At 33.3% G+C, this 14,701-nt stretch overlaps 1 protein-coding gene across 1 annotated transcript in view; it reads left to right on the forward strand.

The window, feature by feature from the left end:
• The window catches only part of LOC143180389 (netrin-1), a 260,615-nt gene that overhangs the window by 141,188 nt on the left and 104,726 nt on the right, over nucleotides 1–14,701 (forward strand). Inside the window, exon 2 of the mRNA XM_076380084.1 lies at nucleotides 10,036–10,224. Within this exon, the coding sequence (XP_076236199.1) occupies nucleotides 10,036–10,224 (189 nt within the window). The remainder of the gene's footprint in view (nucleotides 1–10,035; nucleotides 10,225–14,701) is intronic.

Genomic DNA, 14,701 nt, shown 5'->3' on the forward strand with positions numbered 1-14,701 from the left:
TCGTATATGCGCCTACGTGCACTTATCATGATCAGTGCCGTGAAGCCAATAAAGACGAACGAGATCTTCACTCGGAAGACGTCAATACGCGCTTTAATCCCTTCACTCTGCAGCCTGGTCTGCTGTGATGTTTTTAACTTTTTGAGCGCCATTCTCTGTTCGCTAAAGCTTCTGGTATTGGCACAGTGACCTTTAGGTTCTCCATGAAATTGTGTTTAATTTGTTTTTATATTTTGGTTATAAGAATTTGGGTTTCTCTTTCTTTAGGAGCTTCTAATATACTTTTTTTGTTAATATCGTTTATAATGGGATAAATTAAGGATAGAGGAAAGGGGTATTTGAATCGTGTTACATTTGCCAGCTTTGTGTCTTCTTTTTCAGAAGAAGTATTTATCTTTTTCTTAAAAATAGTGAGAGACAGTGGAAGCCAATGATGGCTAATCTAGGTACTTATGTATTATTTGTTAATTAATGTAGGAATTGATTTCTGACAGTTTTGTATATTTAATATTATATTTTCAATATTTACAATATTTTCTACTGTAACGTGAGAGAAAAAAGTTAAATATTCTTTAAAAAATAGTGTTTGATTTCAAAGAGCATATATTTTTTAATGCTAGTGTATCAGTATAAAGAAGATCTAAAAAATTTGGTTTCATTATCTCTTACAATTTTTTAAATAAAATTATATGAATTTAGCAAATTCAATGTGGGCAGGATTTCTTCTTGTCGTTATTTATACAAATTGCGTGGAAATTGTCACTCACAAAAGAATGATATACCATTCAAAGTGCTAAATTGTGACGTTATTAAATTGTAATCTAATCATGCTCTCTCAATAATTTAATTTTAATTAATTAACGAATACAGGATTTTTTGAAAGCTTTTTTGGTATTGCGATTCCCTTTTTTCTAGGACACTTTGTTGACTAGTAATGAATCTAATCTAGTAGACATTTCTATGGTGCACCTGTAGAGATTTTTTAATACTTTTGCATTTTTTGTCTAGCTTTCTCATTATAGAGTAACTTAAAAGAATATAAAAAGAATCACTAAAAGAGTAATATAAAAAATAATGTGAAACAATTATCATAAATCAAAGAAAGGATCAATAATAAAATAGAAAAATATAACTTTGCTATTTTTAGTATAATTCAGTTTTAAAATGCAGTTTTTCTGGCGAATATTAATGAGAGCATCTGCACGTGCTCTTCCAACCTACATTTCATTCAACTGCATTACCAATTCTTTTGTTCTTCATCATTCTCTTTAATTTTCTCTATTCATTTTCGACATAATAATTAGTTAATTAGTCGTAGCAAAATTTAACAATACCTTTCGACTGCAGCTGGTTCTGGTTATGCCTTTGCTTTTTGTTTTTTGTAGGACAAAGAAACTCTTCGTTAAAGTTTTCTGGTGAACAGCTTGCAAATTATACTTTTCGACCTAATGATATAAAGAAACGTACATATGTTTCTGTCCATTCCTAATTACTCTTACGTGATAATGTACTTTTGCTGATGAACTTTTTCCTCTTGTCTATGAATGAAGTTTATCTTAATTCATGTGGATTCATGTTTTTATTTCAAACACTGTATGTTTTTTAAACAACATGTTTCATTCGTTTATTTTATATAGTTATTCAGTCGTTAAAATATAGTAGTACTGAATATAAAATAGAACATTATATAGCATAAAGAATATTATAATATTATTAACTATTCTTCATAAAAGTTGCATGAGTTGAACCCCGAAATCCGAGAATTTATTTAAAAAATTCTTTAAATATGTAGCTACAAATCATAACAAATCATCATTAACATAACTTTTAATAGATAATTCTATCTTTTTTGCCAATTTTATTACTCTAGTATAAATTTGTATTCTAAGCCCCCAAACGTTTTTCCTATTTTTCAAAAAGGAAGAATACCCTTTTGAGTTGTATCAATTTTGAAATTCACGCGCGATATGTTTTGTTACGTTCGTTTGTTTTTAACTTTACAAAGATTGAGTTTGTACAGCGATTTGCAAAGTTATTTCGCAATTGTGGTCAACAAAAATTAGGGTCGGATTCGCGATGAATAGTCGAACAATTTTCAGGAATTTCGTGCCCTTTCACCCCGGAAGTTCGCCAAGCAACGATTACGAGAGACGCATACCGACGTTCCCCTGCGAAACGTAAATTAACTCACAACTTCACTGCAGGTGTTTCTTCGTCGAAATTCGTACGAATTCTTGCAATTTTTCGTTCACTACCCTGCTATGTACACTTCCACTTATTATTATTTTATTAAATCGACTTTATTAATCAACATATCATATTAAACACACGTAGATTCAGATTAAGTGAAAAGACACTTTCCAACTTTTCTTAACTGCAGGTAACTTTTCTAATGATACATAAGTAGAAATAAACTACGATAATTCATACAATTATTCCTTATACATATTCTTTTTTCTAACAACGTTACTTCTTCACTTAATACTCAATAAAACTAAACAAAAATAGATAAATAAATGATATTACTGTAACTCGTATATTTTTTCAGAAACATGTAATTTGAACAAGTTTGAAATACACATACGTTACCTTTGATAAGTTTAAAATTAAAATATTGGATGCATTGGAATATCAAGTTTTTTTGAAAGAGAAATATTCTTACCAAGAATGATATAAAACATAATTGTACGAAATTTGTTGTACAAACGGACCACCAGGAGAAATGATCCTACCCACGTAGGAGAGGCAGTGCCTTCGGGGTCAGACCTTTACGACATTTCAGAGTAATCTCCCGGATCGCGAGGAAAACGAGGAAAATTAAGCGCGCCCTCCGGACGGACCAATTTGTCCACGATTTCTCAGCGTCGCGACAGAACTTCCGCCTCCCTTATTAACTGTAACGCATTATCTACTGAACAAGTCAGAAGCATTATAGAATACGATGCACAGTTGGAGTCTGTTTCATTATCTGCGGTTTATTCAAATTCAGAGATCTTCCCTTTAATGAAGTAACTGATTGTACGTATTTCTGTCTAAACATTGAAAGTAGAAAATGCTTACAGCGAAGGATAATTAGTGAAATGGATCAAACAAATTTTTTTAATACACAAATTTTTTACTTCTTACCTCCACTACAAGTAGGTGTTAATACTGATTATATTATTACGTAACATTGTGTACGTAATTATAGTTCAGTATTTTCGAATTTAATATATACTACGATATAGTGAGTTTTCATATTTTATATTGGCTGTGATTTAAACTGTTTCTGTTGTAAACTTGTTTGAGTAAATTTGATCTTTAATATTTTTTCTTTTAAAAATTCAGTGTTACAAAATTGTGGTTAAATCAATGATACAATTTGTGTTACAAACATTTGTAAGGGCTTTTTTCCTTGTCTTCAAGTCCCATCAACTTCTTGTTATTAGCGATTAAATTATTTTAGACTACTTTGAACATTAATTTGGCTTGTCTTTTAAGAACTTAATGAGATTTTCTATTATTGTATAGAATTATAACAATATAGCAGTAAGTTACATTATAGTAATATAAACAGTGTAACAACCATTTTTGTTGCTAGTTTTGCTAATGTTCCAAATTTGGAGCGCAGCAGTGAAGTATATACTATTACTTTTCAATATTCGTGGAAGTTATTTTACAATACTGGAAAAAAGAAACTTGAAAAATAAACGAAATGAAAAGGCACAGTAATATTAAAAAATGAAATTATGGAGTATTTATGTTCTACGAAGGGTGGAGACGTCCCAGAATAAATGAATTTTACCAGTATAAAGTAAAATATATTACATAGCATAAAAGTTATTAATGTCCACCAGTGTACCAAAATTACAAGTTTTCAAAAAATTACATACGTTTCCAGAAACATGGTCTATTTGTTGATACATATATTCGTTCAATTTCATTCAGCATTAACTGAAAGGAAGTAACATTTGAAAAGAATGAAACATGTACAAGGTGTAATTGTATCAATCATTTCGACAGCTCTTGTAGTCATGATGTATACATAATGCTCATTCTAGTGTAAAGTTTCATTGCATAAAAATATGGATTACAAGGGTAGCGGCGAACAGCTTAAAAAACGTACAAGAAAGACGAAAGGAAACGATCGGGCGAGCAAAAACAAGAGAGCAGTTTAACCAGCCTCGAATGTGTTAACCAACGGTAAGGCGTTTTATAATTTCGCCGTGATTAAAGTCACGTGTACGCCTGATTCCTCCGTAGCAAGTTCGTGTTGCACTCCATCCTACATATTACCTCACTGCAATTTCGTAATGAAATTATCGTTTCGATACAATAATTATCGCGCATCTGGTAACGTCGATCCGCTTGATTATCGAGATACGAGGAAGATTGTAACTAAAAAGCGTGGGGAAAGAGGGGGAGCATCTGCGAACGGGGCTGGTAGTCGAGTGCGTATTTACGAAGCTGAAGCCCAATTTCTGCAGCGTTGATCAGAAACGGGTCGATCGTTTTGATTTACTGCTGGCAACCCTTGAATTACACGAGACCAGTTTTTATTGTATTCTGCAGGCTCCTGAAATGAGAGAAATGTTGTCTCAAAATAATGTTGGAATACGTGTCCCATGAAAGAGATTTTGGGGAATTTAAATTGATGATTTTAATTATAAAAATTTGTAGGATTTATTTATTATAGATTCATACCTACGTTTCTTATTTATTCAAATTGTTCTTGAAATTATTCCACAATCTTTTGTTTCAACATCTTTTAGGCTTGTTTGACGTGCTATTATGAGTAAACAGTAAAAGGTGTGAGATTTGATGAACATTCATGAATTTGGACAGGCAACCGATAATAGAATAACAGGATATTCAAACCTACTCATTTAGTTCTTTTTTATTATGTTGAAACCCCTTATGGGATTATTAGCAAAGATTTACATAAATGTAGATAAGCATATTAGACATATATGAAATTTGAAATATACATATAAAGATATTGTACATGGAACAGGTGGTAAAGTTAGTAATTAGACAATAAAATGAGATTACAAATAGAGCTTCTGTTTTTTGAGGAATTTAAATATAATCATCATTGGTGATATAAATGGTGTTAAAGAAGGAAGACATCTTTGTCTATGTCTAATCTAATCTTTGGAGCATAGCTGATCAATCCTATTCAATCTTCCAGGATCATATAAAGGACATTGCTGTATAATATTACTCATTCGGTTAATTGCTTGCATATCTGACCAATTATCAAAATCGATTTTCTTTAAAATGATGTTCCAAACGCAGGAATGTAATACCAACTTTTCATTTATTTTCTCCTGTAAAATCACATTCCTGATGAATTGTACCATAATCACTGTCCCGCCATGTGCAAGTGAAGTGACGATTATCAATGCATTTATTTTTCAAAATTTAATTATCACAACGCGTTGCAAGATACATATATTGAAAAATATAGATGTTCCCTTAAAAACTGTTCAACCCCACCTTAACCATTTCCTCGTACAGCAAGTACTTTACGAGGGTTGCAGTAACAGGTTAAAATAGAACACCATATATCTGAAAGATAAACTTACTCAGTACATTGGTCTGGTCAACATATTTCAAGGTAGTTCAAATCATGAACAATTAACCACACGGCGTCCTTGATTTTAGTAAATAGTGGAATTACAGTGAAATTAAAGTGCATTGATACCACCCTTGCCTATTTCTTCGTAACACTCTTCAACTTGGCGGACTGTTCAACGTCCAACGAAGAATTGAAATCCAAAGGTTTACACAAACGATCCCATTACTCGCGAGACACAGGGGATTCGACGCGGAGTAGCTGTCGAACGCGAGCGGAATATAGCGTGTCAGATCGATCGTATAGCCTCTCGATAGTTAATAACCTTGTTCAGCCACCGTCTGAAATTTCTTGATCGATTCCTGTTATTAAGCCGTGGCTGGCCACGCTTGGGCCTCGGGTTGTTTTCGTAGAGGCAATCGCTGTAATTAGCGATTAACCGTCCTGTAATCGATGCTCTACCTCTTCTGGATTTTCCTGCGCCCTTCGAGAAGGCCCTCTACGCTTTCAGCCTCGTTAAGATTTATCGTGCACCCTGGAGGAAAAGATTTACAAGCTCTCGGGCTGCAACGATCAGGATACCCCTTTGGCCCCTGCGTCTTTGTTGCAACTTTTTTCGAACTCGATTTCCTTCTTGGGCCACTACAACCGAGTAGAATTTCATGTATTATTTATGAAAACGTTGGTCGTCGTTGGATAGAAGTCGTGTTCGATCGGAGACAATTGAAGTCGGTTAGATCTACAATGTTTTCAGACAATTATCTAACTGAGAAAAACATAGAAGAAAGATATAGACGGAACATGTTCTTGTTTCGACCTTCTTTTCTTTTTTGAGGGTAATTTGTGCAGGATTAGTTCTATCAGCTTATTAAAATTAAATTTGTATAGTATTGGTATGTGTACGTATAAACATACTGAATCGATCAGTGCTGTTAATTTCACTTTCCAGTTTTTTAACAAGACTGAAATTGTTAAGAAACTGCCATATTGATCTTGTATAAATTGTCCTCAGAAAAAATTGTAAATGTTCCCTTTATATCTTTCTTTTATCTAAGGAGAGAAACTTCATCATAAAAGTGTACAAAGTAGTGAGAATAAGTGGGATTAATAAAGATTGATTTTTTTAATTTATTTGTAATGTGAGTTAGGAACGTTTTAGAGGAAAACTGAATAAGTTGGATGAAAAATAATGATTCAGAGGTTGTATCTTAGGTAGTCATTATTGACTTTGTGGGACTTGCAATCGTGAAATCAAAGTTTGCTGCGAACATTCTGTCTATCAAGATGCTGATTAGACTTGAACAATAAATAAAGGATTAGGTTCATAAGAGTCACTAATTTTATATGTTTCCGTATATCATTAAATTACTCAATTAAAAAACAAATTTTTATTATTTTGAGACTTGAAAAATGAAAATATTAAACAGTATAAAAATCAAATTTAAATGCCAATGTTCCTAATTTCAGAATGACACGATTCTAACTCTCAATATTTTCATATGATCAACCAAAGTTCTAGTTTAGCATAATGACATACAGCCTGTTTCAGAAATACGTGTCAATATATCAGAAGTTGAATCTATACACTAAAATAAGTAAAGAATGTTATATGAACGTATCTCATACATACTTTACTTTTCTAGTTATGAATGATTAACAAAAATGTTCGAAAGTGTCCATCACCCATCAGACTTACCTTTGAGGCCATTTAAAATTTATTGAGTATCCAATGTAAGTGAATAATGTGCATGAACTGCAAAAAAGGATATAAAATCGATTTCACATTACTCGAAGGAACACCTGATATTTTCGAACCAGAGCGAAACTTGATGCTAATTGTAAGACATATAGTAGCGCGTGTTGAGACACGCGGTGGACATTTCGAACATTTCCTTTAATCATCCATAACTCGAGTAGTAAGGTACATAAACATACATTCATATGCTTATTTTACATATTTTGCTCATTTTAGTTCCTAAATTCAGCTTCTGAAGTATTGTCATGTATTTCTGAAGCACCCTGCACTGTAAAATACACAACGCTGGAGTCTCGCGAACACCCCTAGCACAAGTCTCGCGTCTACTAAACAATAAAAGGTCAATTGACGCGGCACGATCTAGGTGACCAGTGCACGTCAGACTTTTCCCCTTATAAGCAAGAATCATCAGTGGCTCATCTGAATGCGGAAAATAAGGCACGCTCGACTCTCTTCGACGCACGGTTTATTGGGTCGAGTGATTGTATACGAGCCCGATCGAGAGGGGTCGTTAAAATTGCAACCTTCCCCGATGATTTTCGATCCCTCCCACTCGGTGCCTTTCAATTATTCCGTTATTTTCAAGAAGTCACGAAGAACAACGTCGGAGCAGCGTGCTCGAGTAGAGCAAGTTACGGCACGATTCTTCTCGAGATACTTCTCCTTCGGTTCTCGAGAATTCAATGGACGGCCGCGCTCCACACAACGCCGCTGCGAGTTTCTTGGGGTAAATCGGGGAAAGAAGGAGAGACAAGGCTGGTGGCGAAGCGGAAGCAATGAGGCCGCGGGAAAGACCGTCTAGCTTCGTAGAGGGAACCGTGGCGCGCCTGTGTTTTGTCTTCTCGATTAACGAGTTCACTCGTAATTCGAAGCGTGATAAGGATACGGCGAGAATGCTCGAATGGGTCGTTAATTGTACGCAGGATAGGATAATGCGAACGAAAGGAAGATTGGAATTAAAGTGCTCTAGGAAGCTGGTGCGCGGAGATAGAAAGTTGATTAACGGAAGGAATATCGGTCTGGTTGATTATAGTCGGGGTTGGACATTACTGTAGAGACTCCCGTGTCCAAACTAATAGGGAGACAAAAGTGGCTGGATAATAGGATCTTATTTATTTGAGCAGAAATTAACGAAATTCATTTATTTCAGCAGAATTCATTTATTTCAATATTTAAGGATTCCATATTCTTTTAGCTGGTAAATCACATAAACCTGTAATTTTCAGTATTACGTTTTTGTTTTTGAATGTCTAATTAGGAGAGCTTACGGGTGTAGAAATTGTGTTTAGAATAAGATTGAGAGAAAGAAAAAGATAACTAGCATTTTTACTTTATTTCTGGCTAAATGACTTTCCTAATAACTTTCGCTTTTTCGTTTGAACTTCCATTATGTTGTTTCATAAAATTTAATAATATTTTATGTTAGTATGATTCTAATTTTCATTCACAATATAAGAAACTCATTTAATAATTTTTAATCATTTAACACTTTGGAGCACGTAGAAAATAGTTTCATATCGGCTTTCAAAAATATAAGTCAAGTTTGTTTTCAAAAATTACGTAAAATTAGTGAACGTGACGAAAATTTAGCATATTTGACGTGCACATGGTGTTCCGAAAATTTATATTTTTTTATGTTTTTATGATATGTACTATCCCAATAGTTGCATGGAATTGTACAAGTAGCTTTTCTTCAAAAAATATGTATACAATGTTATAACCACAGTGTGTTCATGCACAATATTGTAAATATTTAAAATAAAACTTTAAAGTGATATTTTTTAAAGTAATATTAATTTGATGATCATTATTCATTATTTGGGACAAATTATTTTCTCTGTTTACATATTTGAGTAAGCTATTAATATTTATTCGAATAACATATTCTAATAATAATTGCAAAGTTATTTAAATAAAAGTATGAATAATTGTTGAATATTTTGGCTTTGATTTCAAAGTGTCCTTATACGAATACATATTCAGTAATATAAATTCAGGATCAGTCCAATTTTTATTAGTCTGCTACTAATGCATTCTTGAAGAGGTTTTAATGTCTTGAAAGAGGTTCGAAAAAGTATTTCACGTTGAGTATATTCTGTATGTTTTTGTTTTGCGTATCTATAATATAATCTCGCTATGGACCACTTTTCGTCCCATCAGATACTTTTGTGCGTATTTTTATATTCGTTTACGTATGTATGGAAAAGAGGGTAGAAATATGGAATAACCACTTTATTTTTTTTATCGAGGAAATCTGATAGAGATAGCTGTAAATAAAAAAGCAGACGAATAACTTGAATGAGAAAGTTGCATAAACATAGACAATACGTGTTATGAATGTTAGAGTTTTTGAATTATATATTTTTTTAAATTAAGGTATGTACTAACACAGGCATTTCCTTAAACGAAAAAAAAGGCTAAGCAGAAATTCCAGTTCATTTTTGTCTAATTAACGATATCAGAGTAATACACATTAAAGCAAAGCTTATTGGCTCCACAAAATTCTGTATAATTCTAATCATAAGATTTAGTGTCCAGTCAATATTAATTAATAGTTCATAAAACATTCTCCACGTTAAAATCTTCATTCTAAACAATAAGCGAAAGTTGACAATAAGATTGAATCATAGCAATTTAAAATATTGTTTGCACATTACCTGTACGAATAAAGAACGAAGTGAAACTGATTGATGGAATTAATAGCATCGTGTATCTATTTCAGTATGCAACTGCAATCTTCACGCGAGAAAGTGCAGATTCGACATGGAACTGTACAAGCTGTCGGGTCGTGTCAGCGGAGGCGTTTGTCTGCAGTGTCGGCATTCTACGGCAGGAAGGCACTGTCATTATTGTAAGGAAGGTTACTACAGAGATCCAGCGAGGCCGATCACGCATCGTAGGGCTTGTAAACGTAAGTACTCTCTGACAGACGTTAATCAGTGCTAATTTAGAATACAGCGTGTTCTCAGTGATCTATTAATTAGAAATCACTCGTCGGGATTGATTGCATGCTCTTTGCACGATTGTTTAGCGTACAGGGTGAATATGTTTTATCATTTTTCATCCTTAAATTAATGATGAAATTTTTTTATGAACTTTTTTAATGATCTTTTTAACGAAATTTATAATGAAAAATACCACTTTTTTCAATATAAATAAGTTTATTTCTGAAAAGAGGCTAATTAGAAAGTATATACTCCTATAACGCGGTACTCTTAAAACGCAGTTTTCATATAACACGGTAGCCTTAAAACACGATGTCTTTGTAATATGTACATTTTTACGGTTGAAATTAATGGGGAATTCCCCTCTTTTCCATTTAACACGGTACGAATTATTTTGATTTACTAATTCTGAGTTTCTTATAACGCGGTACGAATTAATAGAGTTACAGAAGGGTTGACTGTATCTTCTAACGAAAAGAAAGTTCCAAAAATTATATTTAAGGAGTAGGATTGTTCAACGTATATCTATTTTAAAGGTTTTCTTGTTTTGAGAAACAATAACTAATTATTTAGAGTCGCCTTATGTATGTAGATACGTTAGTCACTACGCACTTTCTAGTGCTACTGCCATCTCATATTTTTCTCCTCATTTATGGCTGGATTCTAGTACATAATTATAGAAATATCCAATTATAGTTATGTTCCTAAATTCATATATAAAACTGATTGAAAGAAATATGCGTGTACTAAACATTAAAATCTGAAACGAAAAAAGTGGCTGAAAATTTGAAAATTAAAAAGATTTGAAATGTTAAATACTAAAGGACTTGAAAACTTAAGTAGGCCAAGTATGTATTTCGAAATATGAATATTGGAATATTTGAGAGTGGGATTTCAATAGAACCTCGATTATCCACAGTATATACCATTGAAGCATTTATTTAATAGCTAGTTTTATTTTCTTTAGCAAACTACCATTATTTCGCTATTTAAATCTTAATCGATGTCCTCCTGTATTATACTAAATATTTGAATATCAAAAAATTTTAATGCCTTAGTATTGGTAACAAATTTGAATGTTTGAATATTGGTATATTAAAAATTTGGAATATTTTAATTTACGATTTGGAAACTTGAATATTTGAACTATAATTTTTAAAATTGTATTTAAATTAAAAATTTAACAATTTATTTAAAAATATTTAAAAATTTAAAGATCAGATATTACCTCACCCTAGAGAAATAAAGTAAAGTGGTACAGACAATGGTACAGTATATCTCGTGTAACTGCAACCCAAAATAAAAATCCTAACCATAATCAGTCACTTGTACTCTACTCTTCCAAATCAAACCATGAGACAAAAATTTCCATTACCCAATTCCCTACAAGGAACATTTCTCATAATCTCTCTCAAAGTCATCCCAGAATCTTTCGCATTTTCTTCAACACTTACTTCTCCATACAATGACAACGCTAAAAAGAACTTCAGCTTTATTCGAGTTGGCATTACATACTTTCACCTGCATCATGTCCCCAGGAAGAAGATTCCAGGTCAGGACAATGGTCTCCCCATTATCCAGGCGATCGCTTGATCGTCATGGAAATTTACATCCACCTTTCGCGGAGTAAATGGTGTCCAGTTATTACGGCCGTTATTACTATTAATTCCATCTGTTTCCCGGTCCTGTTACAAAGTGGCTACCAGCCGAGCACGGTCTTGCCCCTCCAGCCTCGAGACATTCGATTTATGTAGGATTGTCTAGGGCCAGGAACCACCACTGGGGATAACGATCTCCTGGCGCGAGAAAGCACGTCCAAGAGTATTCATGCTCGCGCGGTGGTACACCGTGTGTCTGCCAGCATCGCTGCATCCATGGCCAAGTATACGTGCGTGTGTGTTCGTGCGTGTATACTACATTCCATTCGTGTGATCGTAGCACAGTGGATTTGTTGTCTAGTCACCGTGGCTGCGTGAGCTCTCCCCCGCACCTACTAAATTAGCAGTCAACCACGAGCCTGTGCGCCCGATTCGACTCGTGGATCTGGACACACGGGACCGTTGACGCAACGGCCATTCATGAACAGGAAGTCGCATAGTTTCCCATACTGCACCTCGGCCTTCTCTCATTAAGGGTGACACTGGGTTGGAGACGTGAAGTATGGATGAGTTTCTCCTTGAGATTTGCTGGTGGTTAGCTAGGGGGTGGGCAGAGAGTCGATTGGGTTCTGTTGACTGTGAGTTTCGAGCGAAATGAGGGGAAATATGCACCTTGGTTAATTGTTTAGTAACTTGAATTAGTTTCTTTTTCTTTAATTAGACAAAGTTTGTATGTTAAGTGACTTTGAGATTCTTTTGACAGTATTTGATATTATCGTTATTTTAATCTTAGGATCTTAGGTGATTATGTATTCAATGGCTTTTTGGTCATCCTCTATATTTTCAAATTTAATTTTTATTGTGCTATTAATTTTATTATGATTACGATCATGCGTCAGTTTTTGTGAATATATTTAATGTATCATTGTTTTGAGTCATGGTTTTTAGACTACTTTTTTGTTCTTTTATTTTCTACTTTACTGTACATATAAGTAGATACTCTTTCAACTAATTCAAATTTTTGATATCATTTATTTTATTTCTTGAATACTCTACACTATTTTCCATTTATTTATTACAAAAAAAAAAAAAAAAAATAAAACAGTAATATTCCAGCAAGTAAAGTTTCTTTAAGCTATAATTGACAAAGTAATATTCACTTATTTTTCCTTTCTATTTTTTGAAGTCAAACTTTAAATTTAAAGGTTACAAAATTCACATCGTGTATTAACTAATAGATACAGGTATTTTATTAATGTTATATGGCCTGAGAAGAAATAAGGGTTTACAATTGAATGTCCTCATATGTCAATTCAGACGTTCGCACTTCATCTCACTTAAAAATTCATTTGTGAAGCAACATGCGGGCTTATCAAATGCCCACCTATGAACACTAAACGTTCCCTCCGTTGTGACTTTAGCTTCGTCATCATTTATACATGTAGACTTGAGTAAAATTCTTTTGATAAACTTTTTCTAATAAATATCTTCAGGCAAATAATAATAAATAAATTGCCAATTTTTAATAGTGTATAAGTCTTGCCATTTCACAAACGTGGTAAAAATGCAGTCTGTTTCCATTTAGCAGTATTCACTCACTATAAACTCGCCACTCAGTGCGTATAACGAATTTAGAGTAGATAAGGAATATTCATTTTTCTGAAGTCATTTTAAATATATATCTATATTGTATTCTCCCAAGGAAGTAAATTTTTCAAATATCATTTATACATATGTATAAAGCATCTTCTAATCTAATCCTAAACCTCATCTCATGGATGATTTAGCACCAGGTTTAGTTTTAAATAGTAGATTTTTTAATAAATCTAGAATAACATATGCTTTATGATACTCTACTTATGTAATTTTGCAAATAGACATTTTCTTCTCGATTTATTACAACTTCCTTATGGGGGTATAATGTGCATACGTAATCTATAGAGAGTAAGACCTCGATTAAAATGGGAAAGATCTGTGAAAATGAGAGAAGGTGATCGAAGATTAAAGAAAAATAGTTTTACGCGAAATCTGAGCTTGGAGCATTCTTCTCATGGCAAAGTTAATTATTTTCGGTAGACTATTTCGGTAAAATAGTTCAAATGAAGTTCGATGACACCGAATCATGAGTCATGAAGTTCGATGACACAGCAGTAATTCTAAATGAAAGAAATTTCTAACAGGTCATACGTTTTCAATCGAGGTTCCATAGATTTTATGTATTCATGGAGAAAGAGTGTTGCAAGGTCTCTTCTATCAAATGTGAGGTATTGGGTTCTCAAAGTACCACCAAAGTATCATTATTTCACTTTTGTCGGTTACTTTCTTGAAGAATTAACTCTTTTGTTACATTTCGATTTATTACTGCAGTAATGCTTTAGTGAGTGAAGCCAATCTACTAGCATCAATGCTTATTTTAATATTGTGTGTACTACACAGAGAATTTAAAAACTACAAGGTTTTAGACAAAATGAATTTGGATACATGTTTGTCTCGTTGAATGGATAAAACTCAGTTAAGTGTCAGAAAAAAAAAATTGTAAACAGTTTACGTAATTTCCCTCATAAAATTCGAAAAGCGTCAAAACAACTCCCTTCGTAAAGGGAGTGTTAAAACGCAAAAGGAAAAAAAGAAACTTCACTCGTTACAAAATTCACAGACAGAAGATAAAGACTTCTCCTTATCGAAATTACAAAGCAGAAGAGCACCGACGTGTTCGACAGACCCCGCGATTTTTATCACGATTACAAATTACAACCTTCCTATCGGGATATCACGTTCCGTGTCGCTCATGTCGGACACCGCATTCCGCTAACATTATAAAATTTAATGAACTTTAAACCAGTTA

This window comes from Calliopsis andreniformis, chromosome 6, assembly GCF_051401765.1.
Source record: "Calliopsis andreniformis isolate RMS-2024a chromosome 6, iyCalAndr_principal, whole genome shotgun sequence".
Taxonomy (NCBI): Eukaryota; Metazoa; Arthropoda; class Insecta; order Hymenoptera; family Andrenidae; genus Calliopsis; species Calliopsis andreniformis.